At 36.0% G+C, this 15077-nt stretch overlaps 1 protein-coding gene across 1 annotated transcript in view; it reads left to right on the top strand.

Annotated features, from left to right (window-relative positions):
• Nucleotides 1–15077, top strand: part of LOC144444160 (phospholipase B1, membrane-associated-like) — a 54760-nt gene that overhangs the window by 29551 nt on the left and 10132 nt on the right. Inside the window, exons 35-62 of the mRNA XM_078133575.1 lie at nucleotides 194–279; nucleotides 549–624; nucleotides 1108–1212; nucleotides 1984–2082; nucleotides 2565–2630; nucleotides 2859–2939; nucleotides 3568–3637; nucleotides 3973–4031; nucleotides 4471–4538; nucleotides 4959–5005; nucleotides 5439–5550; nucleotides 6282–6480; nucleotides 6687–6772; nucleotides 7380–7455; nucleotides 7560–7664; nucleotides 8081–8179; nucleotides 8691–8756; nucleotides 8903–8983; nucleotides 9714–9783; nucleotides 10309–10367; nucleotides 10778–10845; nucleotides 12300–12346; nucleotides 12557–12668; nucleotides 13239–13437; nucleotides 13720–13805; nucleotides 14148–14223; nucleotides 14325–14429; nucleotides 14892–14990. Of these exons, the coding sequence (XP_077989701.1) occupies nucleotides 194–279; nucleotides 549–624; nucleotides 1108–1212; nucleotides 1984–2082; nucleotides 2565–2630; nucleotides 2859–2939; nucleotides 3568–3637; nucleotides 3973–4031; nucleotides 4471–4538; nucleotides 4959–5005; nucleotides 5439–5550; nucleotides 6282–6480; nucleotides 6687–6772; nucleotides 7380–7455; nucleotides 7560–7664; nucleotides 8081–8179; nucleotides 8691–8756; nucleotides 8903–8983; nucleotides 9714–9783; nucleotides 10309–10367; nucleotides 10778–10845; nucleotides 12300–12346; nucleotides 12557–12668; nucleotides 13239–13437; nucleotides 13720–13805; nucleotides 14148–14223; nucleotides 14325–14429; nucleotides 14892–14990 (2502 nt within the window). The remainder of the gene's footprint in view (nucleotides 1–193; nucleotides 280–548; nucleotides 625–1107; nucleotides 1213–1983; nucleotides 2083–2564; nucleotides 2631–2858; nucleotides 2940–3567; nucleotides 3638–3972; nucleotides 4032–4470; nucleotides 4539–4958; nucleotides 5006–5438; nucleotides 5551–6281; nucleotides 6481–6686; nucleotides 6773–7379; nucleotides 7456–7559; nucleotides 7665–8080; nucleotides 8180–8690; nucleotides 8757–8902; nucleotides 8984–9713; nucleotides 9784–10308; nucleotides 10368–10777; nucleotides 10846–12299; nucleotides 12347–12556; nucleotides 12669–13238; nucleotides 13438–13719; nucleotides 13806–14147; nucleotides 14224–14324; nucleotides 14430–14891; nucleotides 14991–15077) is intronic.

Here is a 15077-nt window from a genome sequence, read left to right as displayed (position 1 = left end):
AGAAGTTTAAACATTTAAACACATCAAACTCACAAGTCAGGCTAGTGCCTATAAGAAAAGGTCGTATTCAGAGATGCATTTATAAATGTATAAGATAACAAATTGGTGCGGAATTCATTTTTTTCATATGATCATGAGAATGTCAATTTTGATCATAACTGGCTGGGGGTTTTTGTTGTTGAACTTTCTCCAGATGCCAAAAACGTTCGTGAACCTTGCACAGGTACTTCTGGTGACAGAAATCAACAAATTGGACGGCTACTGTGATTTAATTCATTTGTAAGTATTTTACATGATGGTGTCTGATATTTCTGCTTCTTTTATCATATATCCTTAATCTGTGTTAACATGTGTTAGCTGCTTTCTCCTCCTCCTCTGATCTCTATGTATCAGCGTTATACTGTTCATTTGTTACTAATCAACATTTGACGTCAATTTGACAATGAACAATAACGTCAAAAACAACAACAAACAACATATACCACTATCACATGATCACTGTAAGATGATTCTGACACTTGATTCGTTTGTTTTTTAACTCCACGCAGAGTGGCTTGCCGTTGTGCTAAAGAGAGATGGGATGAAAACTGGGAAGATGTCTTAGACCTTGCACATGAATACCACGTGAGTGTTAGCAGTCGATCATCGTAGCAATGGACTAATTAGTTAGAATCAGAATAAAAAAGAACTACATGTTTCCATTTTTCTAAGAATTGACTGGGGCAAAAAATCCCGATTCGTCGAGTGTTCATTTTTCATTAGCCAAATGAATGCATTTGTTTTAGAACCCCAGTGAAGGGAATTTCCAGTTCAAGAAACCCAAATGAAGAGAATTTGCAGTTCGTGCAAACATTTTAATGTATTAATAGGTATAAAATTGAATTGAATGACATGCAACAATCATACCTAGAATTAGAAGCCGGTAATATTTGCTCGAAACACATTCCTAAACAAAATTAGTACGGTGCCTGAATTTTTTATTTGCCAAATTTCAGGCTTTATTATTTTTTTTATTTGGTGTTTGAACGAAAATTACTTGTATGCCTAGTTTTGCCAACATATCCACAACATAAAACTAGGGTTCACGTGCACTGTAATTTGTTACAGCGAGCACTTGAAGATCTTGTCGAGTACGGCCAATATGACACCAGAGATGATTTCACCGTTGTTATCCAACCCTTCTATGAAGAGACTTACATTCCATGGCTTGAGGTAAGTGAACACAGCTGACATTCCTTGGCTTGAGGTAAGTGACGACAACTCCCATTCTTTGGTTTGAGGTAAGTGAAAATAACTTACATTCCTTGGCTTGAGGTAAGTGAAAATAACTAACATTTCTTTGGCTTGAGGTAAGTGAAAATAACTTACATTCCCTGGCTTGAGAAAAGTGAAAATAACTTACATTCCCTGGCTTGAGGTAAGTGAAAATAACTTACATTCCCTGGCTTGAGATAAGTGAAAATAACTTACATTCCCTGGCTTGAGGTAAGTGAAAATAACTTACATTCCCTGGCTTGAGAAAAGTGAAAATAACTTGAATTCTCTGGCTTGAGGTAAGTGAAAATAACTTACATTCCCTGGCTTGAGGTAAGTGAAAATAACTTACATTCCCTGGCTTGAGGTAAGTGAAAATAACTAACATTTCCTTGGCTTGAGGTAAGTGAAAATAACTTGAATTCTCTGGCCTGAGATAAGTGAAAAGTAACTTACATTTCCTGGCTTGAGATAAGTGAAAATAACTTAGATTCCCTGCCTTGAGGTAAGTGAAAATAACTTACATTCCCTGGCTTGAGATAAGTCAAAATAACTTACATTCCCTGGCTTGAGATAATCAAAATAATTTCACTGGCTAGAGATACAATGTAAGTGAAAATAACTTACATTCTCTGAATTGGATTAAGGTGAAGTGTATGTTGTCGGTTTAACAAATGAGATGTTGTGCCATAACGATATATCAAATTCATTCTCTTTCTAATTATCCAGGATGAAGGAAAGTGGGATGACAGCATGTTTGCCCCTGACTGTTTCCATCTCAGTGAATATGGACACCAAGCATCGGCAATGAGTCTGTGGAATAATATGGTAATTGTCTTAAGTGTATATTGCGTATACATGTCATGTTATTGTACGTATGAACGCCATCTCTGTCATTTGTGTGAGGGTAGAGCGCGCATGTCAGGGAAAGAGTCGGCAATCAAGACAGCGAGTCAGCTCGAGACAAAGTTCCAGACATAGACAAACATTGGTGAAGAGAGAAGGAGAAGGGGAGAGGTTATGTATGTATGTATGTATGTATGTATGTATGTATGTATGTATGTATGTATGTATGTATGTATGTATGTATGTATGTGTGTGTGCGTGTGTGTGCGCGCGCGCTCGTATGCGTGTACGTACGTTTACGTATCTACGTGTGCGTAAACGTATGTGTGTGTTTGCGTGTGAGTATGTACGTGTGTTTGTTTGGTGGGGTGTTGTGGCTATTGTTTTTTTAATACACTTCTTGGAGCGTTTCCATTTTGGCTATTTGACATCAACTCAACACACTAATTTACTTTCACTTTCAGATCGAGCCAGTCGGTGAAAAACGTATAGGTTGGGTCCCAGATGACGTCATTGAATGTCCGTCAGAGGTAGGCTACCTGCCATTACCATCACAAACCAGAAATACTTTTCAGTCAGACTCTGGCTTCAAAGCGTTATAAGTTTAGCAATGAGACAGAACAACGCAGGCTTCATTTCCAAGTTCAAACTATAGTTACGTTGAATATAAAAGATTCTACCTTCATTTCGTATGTAATATATTCGTTTTTGTGTGACGAAATGAATAATTAAAAAGTAAAAATGTTACATCTTGTTAGGAGTTCGAATATTTCTATACGTACAAGAATACACCTGGATACGTAGCACCAACCAGAGGACCAACAACAGAACCACCCTCGGTAAGAAAATTTCATCTACATTGTACTATAGTTTGACTAGTATATCCCTGCCAACAAATACAGAGAAATAGTAAAACCCGCAATTCAAGTAAAGTTTTTCCACAGTTTGCCACTATTATTTACAGCATTTATGTCAAATGTAAAGGTAAGCGTTAACTCTGAAATGCTTTAATTGATATTTTACTAGTAATTATAGAGCACATGGTGTCTCTACAAGTAATCGAGCAGCTAAGAATGTTTTCAGTAATTCGTAAATGGCTGGAGTGTAAACGTTGATGTCATAAAGTATCTTCTACATCTCACTAAGAGCTGCACTTGTATTCGTAACTTCATGGCCAAACGTCACCTATAAAGACATATTGTCATTCATCATTCTGTTACCATTAGAACTTCATAAGTGTTTTCCTGTCCAAATCAAGACATGATAGTTTAGGTCATTTATCAAACAACAGTCATGATCACATTGAATTGTTTCACTTGTCATCTTCGTAGCATACCTTCTGACATCAAACGCTTACTTTAATGTAAATCGTACAGGGGTTCGATATTCATGAATCAAATTGAGGCTGTCCTTGTTATTAAAATTGTCGATCGCCATGACAACTGTTTAACCATATTATTGTTATAGACAGTAGCACCGACACTACCTACCTTCGAATGTCCTATTCCTCCACCATCTGCTGAGAGACCTACTTCAGGTTGGTGACGTTTTCTTCCCCGTTTAATCAAAATATTTGTTCTATCAATAGATAACAGATTTACATTTTTACTACATGGTTTCTGATTTTTTTATGGTTTGCCTATTGAAGGTCACGTACGATTAAGCGCGACTAAAAGCTTAGAATTATAAGTAACAAATCCATGTTCAAAACATGACACACGTGAAGTAAGACTCATTCAGGAATGACAAGTCACACTAATGTTTACTTTGCGCGAAGACTGATGAGAGGGTTTTAATATTTCTTAGAATACACATGTGACGTAATTGTCGGTATGCTGAGATGATACATTTTCATTTCCCTTTTATACATAGTTCACGAACTCCGACCTAGTGACGTAGATGTGATGGCAGCTCTTGGTGACTCCATAACGGTGAGACTTTATCACGTTGTTGTCAAACTGAAATAATCTAGTGTACTTGATTAAATACAGAAGTCTAACCCAATATTGTCGGTTTTTAAATTTCTTTTTTCAAAATTCGTCATAATAGTACGTTAGAAATTGTTTCGTTCAGAAACGTAGTCTTTCTAATTGAAACAGCTACTTTCATTTTTGCTTTGTCATTTTGATATTTCGATGTTTTCATGAAATTATACAAACGAGGATTTCGATTACAATTTATACATGTCAATCAAATTAATATTCTTTTACATTGTCCAAGTATATGAATATGCAAATGGGAGGCCATGCGACCTTTATCAACGATTTGGTATCATAAGTATTATAAATGTGCGTTTGCTTTTGCTTTGTAAAATAAAATAAAATAAAATAAAATAAAATAATCAACTCTCCCAAAATTGTAAATTTACAGGCTGGCTTCGGAGCAGGGGCAGAGACGTTTGCTGAAACCGGCATTCAGTATAGAGGAATATCTTGGAGGTATGTTTCTCTCTCTTTCAATCGACATACACACTTTCAAGATGATTACTATTCAGTAGAAGACAGCTGACTTGAAACAAAACGTTGGCTGGCTCAACATAAATCTTACTAACATTGTTACATTTTGTTTGTGTGACCTACAATTAATCATGGCAGATCGTCATCAAGTCATATACATTGTAACAACGTGCTATTCTTTTTAGGCATGACAATGGATCAAAATGTAACAATTGTGTTTCCATATAAGGTATAGCAATGTTGGTAAGATATCTATTGAGCCAGTCGATTTATTTGTTTCAACTTAACTAGTTTCTATTGTATTTCATATCTAAATATACTCATTTTTGTATCGATGAACTCTATTTTGCGAAAATAGAATCGAGATTATATATAATATAAGCGATGATATTTTTATTGCAGCATTGGAGGGGACAACAGCCTTGAAGAAGGCACTTTGACCTTGACAAGTAAGTTGTCCTGTCTTGCTTTGATTAAACACGGATCAGAAAACTGATACAGGTACACTCATTATGCTTCAGACACTTGTATGATTCATCGACACAATGTATTTATACATCTAGATTGTTAATTTATTCGAATGTCGGTAGTTAACAGAGTCTTATGTCACAAACTGCTTACTGGGGGACTTTACCATTTAACAAAGCTAACTAACTGCAGCCTTGATATCATCATGGTGTTCATCATGCAATGAATGCATTTAGTTGAGTGGCGATTCTTTTATGAATATTAACTAAGATGCGTTTGTTCTCTGTTCAGAAAATGATTGGGTGAAAGCTTGCTTGGTCTTAAAATATCTCTAAAGTTTTACCTTTATTTCCTTTCATTTCTGAGACGCACACAGTTTTGACTGACTGTTTCACAATTCTTTATACTTTATAGATATAATACGTGAGTACAACCCAGACGTTAGAGGATTCTCCATAGACACAGGATCTCATAACAACCATAACATTTCTAGACTGAACGTGGCCGTTGGAGGGGCAAGGGCAAGGTGAGTGTAAACTTCCAAACCCTATAATCATTTGATATTAAGATCCAAACAGATTCATCATCTTGGTTTTATGATAGAGATTATATAAATACAGGTTTATTTTATCACAAGCAAGAAAAGTTACATTGCCCAAATAGGTCGTCTAGACTGGATTGACTACTTCAGTGGCCTGAATGTGTTCGAGATATATGGGTGGGGTGGGGGGGGGGGGTGGGGGGGTTGCAGCTATCACACGCATACGATCAGGTCCTCAATTCCAAAACATTGATCAAAAACCACGTGACGCCATTAAGACTTTGCAAAAACATTCATCCACTGAAGAAGTCACTCGAGTCCAGACGAAATATTTGAACGAGGTAACATTTCCTGGTTGTGATAAAATAACATTTATTTACATTTGATATTAAGACCAACTGTCCTTTGCTATAACCTTGGCGTAAGACAGGTATTTGTCTGTCTGTCTGTCTGTCTGTAAGTCTGTCTGTCTGTCTGTCAGTCTGTCTGTCTGTCTGTCTGTGACGCGTATATGGCTGTGTGAGTGTGTATGTGTAAGTGTGTGTATGTTTGTGTGTGTGTGTGTCTCTGTGTTTGAGAGCCTACGTCTATGGGTCTGTGTCCCCTATGTGTGTTATTATAACAAGTGGAGAATTTCAGCGCTTGGCATTATAGTTAGACCAAATTCTTGGGATTATTGTCTCTTGTCATTTTTATTCGATCTCTACAACTAACAGGCACATGTTGGGACAGACAGAAGATATGATTGACAGAATGAAGACGTATGATAGTATTGACTATGAAAATGACTGGAAAGTAGTGACATTGTTCATTGGTGGAAATGATCTGTGTGCATATTGTCGTGATCCAGAGGGTTCAACAGCCGAGGCGTACACCGAGGAGATCAAGAAAGCGCTGGATCTTATGCATGCTGAGGTAGGTGATTCTTATGGAGAACTAGTTTACCCTAAAATGGGATCTAAAGACTTCTTTTTCAATGAAGGTAAAGTGGTCTTTTCGCAATATTCTTAGAGTGACAGTAAGCTATTATATACTGAACTGTGTATACTGTCTTTTTGTATAACGAAGTATGTAGTGACAATTGAATGACTGTTAGTGAGAAGTTCATTTTTTTCCTTTAGATGCCGAAAACCTTTGTGAACCTTGTACAGGTACTGTTGGTGACAGAAATAAATAAATTGGACGGTTACTGTGATTTCATACACTTGTAAGTATTGGACAGTTTAATTTGATATTTAAGCGATACCCCACCCCCACCCCTTCCTCTCACATGGTATACTTCAATTTTCCGGATGCATGACAAGTGTGTTGCATCAAGAATATATTATCGGAATTTTACTGTCTGCACCAATAACATCTCCAAGTTTGTAATATCGACTGAGGGTCAACTACGACAGTAAGCTTACTATTCCCATCCAGGGCTGCTCGGATAGTTGCTAAGTGTGTTATTTCATAAGTACAGCATTGGTATGTTTGTGTCTGGACCAATAACATTTATGGATTTGACTGACAAATGTCAATAGAAATTATGCTATTCTCATTCAGGTTCACGCTGTGTTTGCTTAGTGTAGTATACCTCGAATATCGAATCCATGTTTTTGTGTCTAGGCCAATACTGGGAAAGATCATCAAGATACTGGTATATTTACTAGTATATACTCTACATAACTATATGTATTTTACCCACGACTTGACACCGTTTAAGGATATTTTAACATCCACATTATCACTCATGATAACATTAACAGACGATATAAATGTAGATCAACATATGCATGAGATGAATAAATACATAAATATTTTCATGACTGCAGGGCGGTATGTAGCTGCGCTAAAGAGAGATGGGATGAAAACTGGGAAGAGGTTTTAGACCTTGCACACGAATATCATGTAAGTACACTGTCAACCACAACACTACAATTTACATTTTGTGTTCAGAAAGTCAAGTAGTAAGGAAACATGAATAAAACATTCGGTGACATGTTTCATTATAGCGATCAATTGAAGAACTTGTTGAGTATGGCCAATATGACACAAGAGAAGATTTCACCGTTGTTATCCAACCCTTCTATGAAGAGACTTACATTCCATGGCTTGAGGTAAGTGAATAAAAGACACAGTGAACGTATTGGGAACATTTGAAAATAACAAGATACAACATAAAATCAGAGTAAACACGGATTCTCGAAGAGTTCTCGAAATATTTACATGTGTAAAGAGTCATCTCATACTAGCAGCTAGCAAGAGACACTGTTAATTTTGTCTGACTCGCATGCTTGAGTTAACTATTGCATTGGACGTTTTCCCTCGACAGCCCTCAAACGTGCAATCGTTTTAAATCTCATGGCTGAATGAAGTCAATGTACTAACTTGTTCTTCAAAGATGATACATTGTTTAAGTATGATGACTTGTGTTTGGACACTCCTTATAATTCATCACCGACGGTGGTTGGTTATAACCTACTGAAATTTGTAATACAGTGGCTTATATTTTAATTGTTTCTTCAAAACCTAGGATGAAGGCAAGTGGGATGACAGCCTATTTTCACCAGATTGCTTCCACTTTAGTGAATCGGGTCATCAATTGTCAGCTATGAGTTTGTGGAACAATATGGTAAGATCTGCCTGTCTTCAGTGTACAAATTGCGTACATATCATTGTGTGTGTATGGATAGCATGTCTGTCTCGGTTATGAGGAAAACGTGTGACAATGACAGTCAGTGGTTGGTTGTTGTGACAGAGTCAGAACGACATTTCGAGACAAAGTACTGACATAAGGAGGAGGACAGGCATAAGGATTGGTGCGTGTGTGTGTTTTGCTTGTAAATGTGTCTTTGTGTATGTGTGCGTGTGTGTGCGTGTGCGTGTGCGTGCGTGCATGTGTGTGAGTTTGTGTTTATGTATGTATGTATGTATGTATGTATGTATGTATGTATGTATGTATGTATGTATGTCTGTCTGTCTGTCTGTCTGTGCACTTATGTTTTTGTTTGTTTGTTTGTTTGTTTGTTTGTTTGTTTGTTTGTTTGTTTGTTTGTTTGGGTGTTATGGCTAATTTATTTAGTACACTACATTGTGCATTTCCAGTTTGTCTATTCAATACACTGTTTTACTTATATTTTCAGATCGAGCCAGTCGGTGAAAAACGCACAGGTTGGGTTCCTGAAGACATCATTGAATGTCCGTCAGAGGTAGGTTACCATTTCTCTGGCTTCATAACACCCTATAGTTACGCGGAAAGATACACACTTCTTTCCCTTCATTTTTGTATGTAAGATATTCGTTTTTGTGTGACGAAATAAATAATTAAAAAGTAAAACTGTTATATCTTTTTTAGGAATTTGAATATTTCTATACGTACAAGAATACACCTGGATATGTAGCACCAACCAGGGGACCAACCACAGAACCACCCTCGGTAAGAGATTTTCATCTACATTGTACTATAGTTTGTCTAGTATATCCCTGCCAACAAATACAGAGAAATAGCAAAACCGGTATCACCCAAATAAAGCCTTTCCATATTTTGCCACTGTTATTTACATCATTTATGTCAAATGTAAAGGTAAGCGTTAACTTTGAAATGCTGTGATTAATTGTAACTTTAGTTATATAGTACATGGTGTTAGCATTAACTTTCAATTTTTACTTTAATTATTAGCAGTACATGAATGATATATCTAAATATAATCAAACCGCTAAGAATGTTAGCAGTAATTCGTAAATGACTAGTCTAAGAGCGGAAACATATGATGTTATAAAACATCTTCTACATCTTATCATCTTTTCTCCTCAAGAGCTAGGTATAAATTGCATGTGTACTTCGTAACTTCATGGTCAACGTCACCTATATACAGATGTATTACCATGCATAATTCTTTTACCTAACTTCAAAAGCGTTTAACTTTCAACTTGGCCCAAGCCGAGACATGGTACTTAATATGTCATTATCAAACAAGCGTTATGCTCATATTGGCTTGTTTTAATATTGTCATCTTATTTTACACAGTAGATTCATTTTCTTAGCATATCTTCTGACTTCTTTTATGTAACTCGTGCAACGGTACAGTGATTTGATATTCATGAATCGAATAGCGGCTGTTATTGTAGATTACCATGACAGCTGTTTAACCCATTTATTTCTATAGACAGTAGAGCCTACACTACCTACCTTCGATTGTCCTATTCCTCCACCATCTGCTGAGAGACCTACTTCAGGTTGGTGATATTTTGTTCCTCGTTAAATAAAAAAGTGTTGTTTTTTCTCTATATTAAGTGGATAACAGATTTACAATTTTACTGCATTGTTTCACGTTTTTCAGAATTTACTTATTGAAGGTCTATTGCGATTAAGAGCGACTAAAAGGTTTTGTAGATAAATCATTTAAACATTAGCAATATCGATGCGTTGCAAAAAATTATTCACCCATGCTCCCTCGCCGTGCAAAATATCTACCAACATGAGTATAACTTATTATTCGCGGTTATCGAGATTTTTCAACATACTTCAAGTTTTTAACCACATCTGTAAAATGAATTGCTTCCCTTCATATTATAAAGAATAAGTCCATGTCCAAAGAAATTGGAAGCACGAAGTAAGACTCATTCAACAAAGACAAGAATGTTTACAATTGCACTAAGGCTGATGGCAGGGTTTAGTATTTCTCTGAATACACCTGTGAGGCTGTGATGTAATTGTAGCTATGCTAAGATGATAAATTTTCCTTTCCCTTCTATACATAGTTCACGAACTCCGACCTAGTGACGTAGATGTGATGGCAGCTCTTGGTGACTCCATAACGGTGAGACTTTATCACGTTCTTTACAAACTGAAATAATCTAGAGTACTTGATTAAATACGGTAGTATAACCAAATATTGTCGTTTTTATTTTTTTTTCAAAATTCGTCATAATAGTACGTTAGAATTGTTTCGTTCAGAAACTTAGTCTTTCTAAGTGAAACAGCGACTTTCATTTTTGCTTTGTCATTTTGATATTTCGATGTTTTCATGAAATTATACAAACGAGGATTTCGATTACAATTTATACATGTCAATCAAATTAATATTCTTTTACATTGTTCAAGTCTATGAATATGCAAAGCGGAGGCCATGTGACCTTTATCAACGATTTGGTTTCATAAGTATTATACATGTGCGTTTGCTTTTTAAAAAAACCACACAACTAACTCTAACACATTATATATTGACAGGCTGGCTTCGGAGCAGGGGCAGAGACGTTGTTCCAAACCGGCATTCAGTATAGAGGAATATCTTGGAGGTATTTTTTCTCGACACACACAATGTCAAGATGATTACTATACTGTGGAAGCCAGCTGACTTGAAACAAAACGTTGTCTGGCTGAACACAAATAGCATTGCTACATTATTATCTTCCGCGAAGGAAGGTTATGTATTAGGGATGAAAAGTCTCTGTGTATGTGTGTAGATATGTGTCTGTCTATATCATAATTGTCTCAAAATGGACTGGCTCAATTCAAACATAATTTGGTGCACTTACTCTGTAGGGTAATGGCTAGAACTGATTGGGTTTTGGTAAACATTCATCAATGTTAATGAGCTAATTATAATATAGTTAATGGTTTTCGGTAATTAGACTGTATCTTAAGAATGCGTGCTCCAAATTTAATATGAGTTGGTACATATATTTGTGATACCAAATCGCATCTGTTTTGAAAATATCTTTTATGTAATTTTAGTTTTAAGTAGTTATTTGCATATTTATGTTTTCGGTAATTAGATTACCTGTTTGCAAACTTATGAATTCTCTTTGCACAGCATGAGATACCTATGTTAATTTGAATATTGACCCAACAATCTCATTGCTCGTGCACGTCGGCCATTCAATACCACCATAAATCAGACCGCATCCATTTGTGAGCAGTTTTGCTGGAGAATTCTCCAAGATAAATGCATTCCATCTCTTCACTATTTCATTCTCAATTAAAATTGAAAATCTTCCAGTTTTGAAACTGGGTCATAAGTCACACAATAATCCCTTCTGAAGAGCCTCTTTCTGGTGTACAAATTCATGATTTCGGCCATCGTGTGGTGTATAACCCCACAATTTTAATCATTTTTGGCTAAATTTTCTAGGTAACGTTTTCTTAATATGTACACAGTGCTTATTTAGATGTCCTGTCTGTGTTGAAATTTGTATGGCCGGCAAAGTGGGTTCATATTGCTTGATACAACACAAAATCTTATTGATGTAGTAACTTATGGATATGCAATGTCATGTCTGGTATCACAGAATTGATCTTTGAAACAAGGTGTGAAGGAACAAAAATCTAAAGGTTTGCCCTTACGGAAAGCATTCAGTTTACGTCTAGAATTTGTTTGAACTACAATTAATCTTGGTAGATCGTCATCAAAAGCATATACATTGTAACAAAATACTCTACTTTTTAGGCATGACATTGAATCAAAATGTAACAATTATGCTTCCATATAAGGTATATCAATGTTGGTATAAGATATCTGTCGGGCCAGACATCTGTATTTTGCGCGAAAATAGAATCGAGACGTGAAAAAGTGATAGTTGCCATATACAACATAATTGAAAAAATATTTTCAACGAATTAGGAAAACAGAAAATGAAAATGACTAGCTTTAAATGCGTATAAAGTTAATGAAAATGAAATAAACATACTCGAGAACTTGTCATCATATATATATGTATGTAGAATATTATCAATGATATTTTTATTGCAGCATTGGTGGGGACAACAGTCTTGAGGAAGGAACTTTGACTTTGACAAGTAAGTTGTCCTGTCTTGCTTTGATTGGACACACCTCTGACTATAGTTACACGTACGCCCAGACACTTTAGTGTGTTTATTCTCTGTTCACAAAAGTGAATGATGAAAGCTTTCTTGGTTTTAAATTAATATTATATAGTTTTACCATTACTTCCTTTCATTTGTGATATGCATGCAATTTTAAATTTCACAATTCTTTATACTTTATAGATATAATACGTGAGTACAATCCAGACGTTAGAGGATTCTCCATAGAGACAGGATCTCACAACAACCATAATATATCCAGACTGAACGTGGCCGTTGGAGGGGCAAGAGCAAGGTGAGTGTACAAAATGAAAGCTAATATCATCATCTGATATAAAGATTAACCTTCAGTATTTGTGCATATTTTGTTCTTAAATGTCCTTTCTACACCGACCATCGCTCCAAATACATTAAACCATATTATTTGAAGAAACCATCTATGTTCAAACTTGTACAGTTATTCTCTGTCCGTAATGTAAAGCAAACGTATAACTTAGGACAATTCTTGAGACATGCAGGAAATTTAAGAATCATGTAAGGTGTTATTTGCAATATACATACTTCTGTTTTTTTGGGTTTTTTCATTCTCCATATATTTTCCTGTGTACAGTCATGTATATTTTTCTTGGTACGTTACTGATGAGCAGTAATGCTCAAGATGAATAAATAATTGTAATTGTGCGTCTAGGCTGTGTGAGTGTGTGTGTGTGTGTCTCTATGTGTGAGAGCCTAAGTCTATGGGCATGTGTCTCACTGTGTGTGTTATTATAACAAGTGGAGAATTTCAGCACTTGGAATTACAGTTAGACCAACTTCTTGGGATCATTGTCTCTTGTCTTTTTTATTCGATCTCTACAACTAACAGACATATGTTGGGACAGACAGAAGATATGATTGACAGAATGAAGACGTATGATAGTATCGACTATGAAAATGACTGGAAAGTAGTGACATTGTTCATTGGTGGAAATGATCTGTGTGCATATTGTCGTGATCCAGAGGGTTCAACAGCCGAGGCTTACACCGAGGAGATCAAGAAAGCGCTGGATCTTATGCATGCTGAGGTATGTGATTCTTATGGCGAACTGGTTTACCTTAACATGGGATCTTCTTTTTCAAAGAAGGTAAAGTGAACCTTCCCAAAGTGACCAATGGTATTGCGATAAAATGTTTTGCAAAGATGCTTGATTTCAAAAGTTATGACATAGAATGACATTGAATTATTACATGACTGTAAATACTGAATTGTGTGTTTCATTTGTCTATCTTTTTGTATGTCAAAATATACGGTATAGTGACGTTTTAATGTTTATTAAATAGTGATGTATTCAATTTTTTTCCTTTAGATGCCGAAAACGTTTGTGAATCTTGTACAGGTACTTTTGGTGACAGAAATCAACAAATTGGAGGGCTACTGTGATTTCATACACTTGTAAGTTTTGGACAGTTTCAGTTCTAATATTTAAGTAATACCCTCCTCCTCCCACCCCGCCATATCACGCTGTTTCTTGCTCAGTGTAGTATATCTCGAATATCGAATCCATATTTTTGTGTCTTGACCAATACTGGCCAAGATCTCTGTATTTGCATCATCAATATACTGGTATATTTATATACTCTACAAAACTATGTATTGACTGTAGACACCATTATACCCACGACATGATACTACTGAACATTCAAGTTATCACTCCTGGTAACACTAACAGACGATATAAATATAGATCAACATAGTATGAGATGAATAAATACAGAAATATTTTTATGACTGCAGGGCGGTATGTCCCTGCGCTAAAGAGAGATGGGATGAAAACTGGGAAGAAGTTTTAGACCTCGCACATGACTATCATGTAAGTACACTGTCAACCACAACACTACAATTTACATTTTGAGTTTTCAGAAAGTCATTTAGTAAGGAAACGTGAATAAAACATCGCCTGTTTCATTATAGCGATCAATTGAAGAAATTGTAGAGTATGGCCAATATGACACCAGAGATGATTTCACCGTTGTTATCCAACCCTTCTATGAAGAGACGTACATTCCATGGCTTGAGGTAAGTGAATAAAAGACACAGTGAACGTATTGGGAAAATTTGATAATAACAAGATGCAGCATAAACTCAAACTAGGGGAGGGTAAACACGAATACTCGAAGAGTCCTCGAATATTTACATGTGTAAAGAGTCATCCCATACTAGTAGCTAGCAAGAGACACTGTTAATTTGTGTGATTCGATCGCACACAGAGTTAACTGGTAGATTCAAATTTGGAAGTTTTCGTCAACAAACCTCAAAATTTAGTATGGAATCTGCTTGCATTGAAAACTCATGGCGGAATGAAGTCAATGTACTTACTTGTTCACCAGTGATGATTCACCATTGTTTAGGTATGGTGACTTGTAGTTTCAAATTGATGCTCCTTTTACCACTCGATGGTTGGTCAGATCAACTCACTGAAATTTTGTAACATGTAACAATCACTAATTATACGTTACTTGTTTCTCTAAAACCACCTAGGATGAAGGAAAGTGGGATGATAGCCTGTTTTCTCCAGATTGCTTCCACTTTAGTGAATCGGGTCATCAAATGTCAGCTATGAGTTTGTGGAATAACATGGTAAGATCTGCCTGTCTTCAGTGTACAAATTACGTACATGTCATTGTGTGTGTGGATAGCATGTCTGTCACGTTTGTGAGGAAAAAG

The sequence above is a fragment of the Glandiceps talaboti genome, chromosome 2 (assembly GCF_964340395.1).
Source record: "Glandiceps talaboti chromosome 2, keGlaTala1.1, whole genome shotgun sequence".
In the NCBI taxonomy this organism is placed as follows: Eukaryota; Metazoa; Hemichordata; class Enteropneusta; family Spengelidae; genus Glandiceps; species Glandiceps talaboti.
This window is presented reverse-complemented; position numbering and strand designations above follow the sequence as displayed.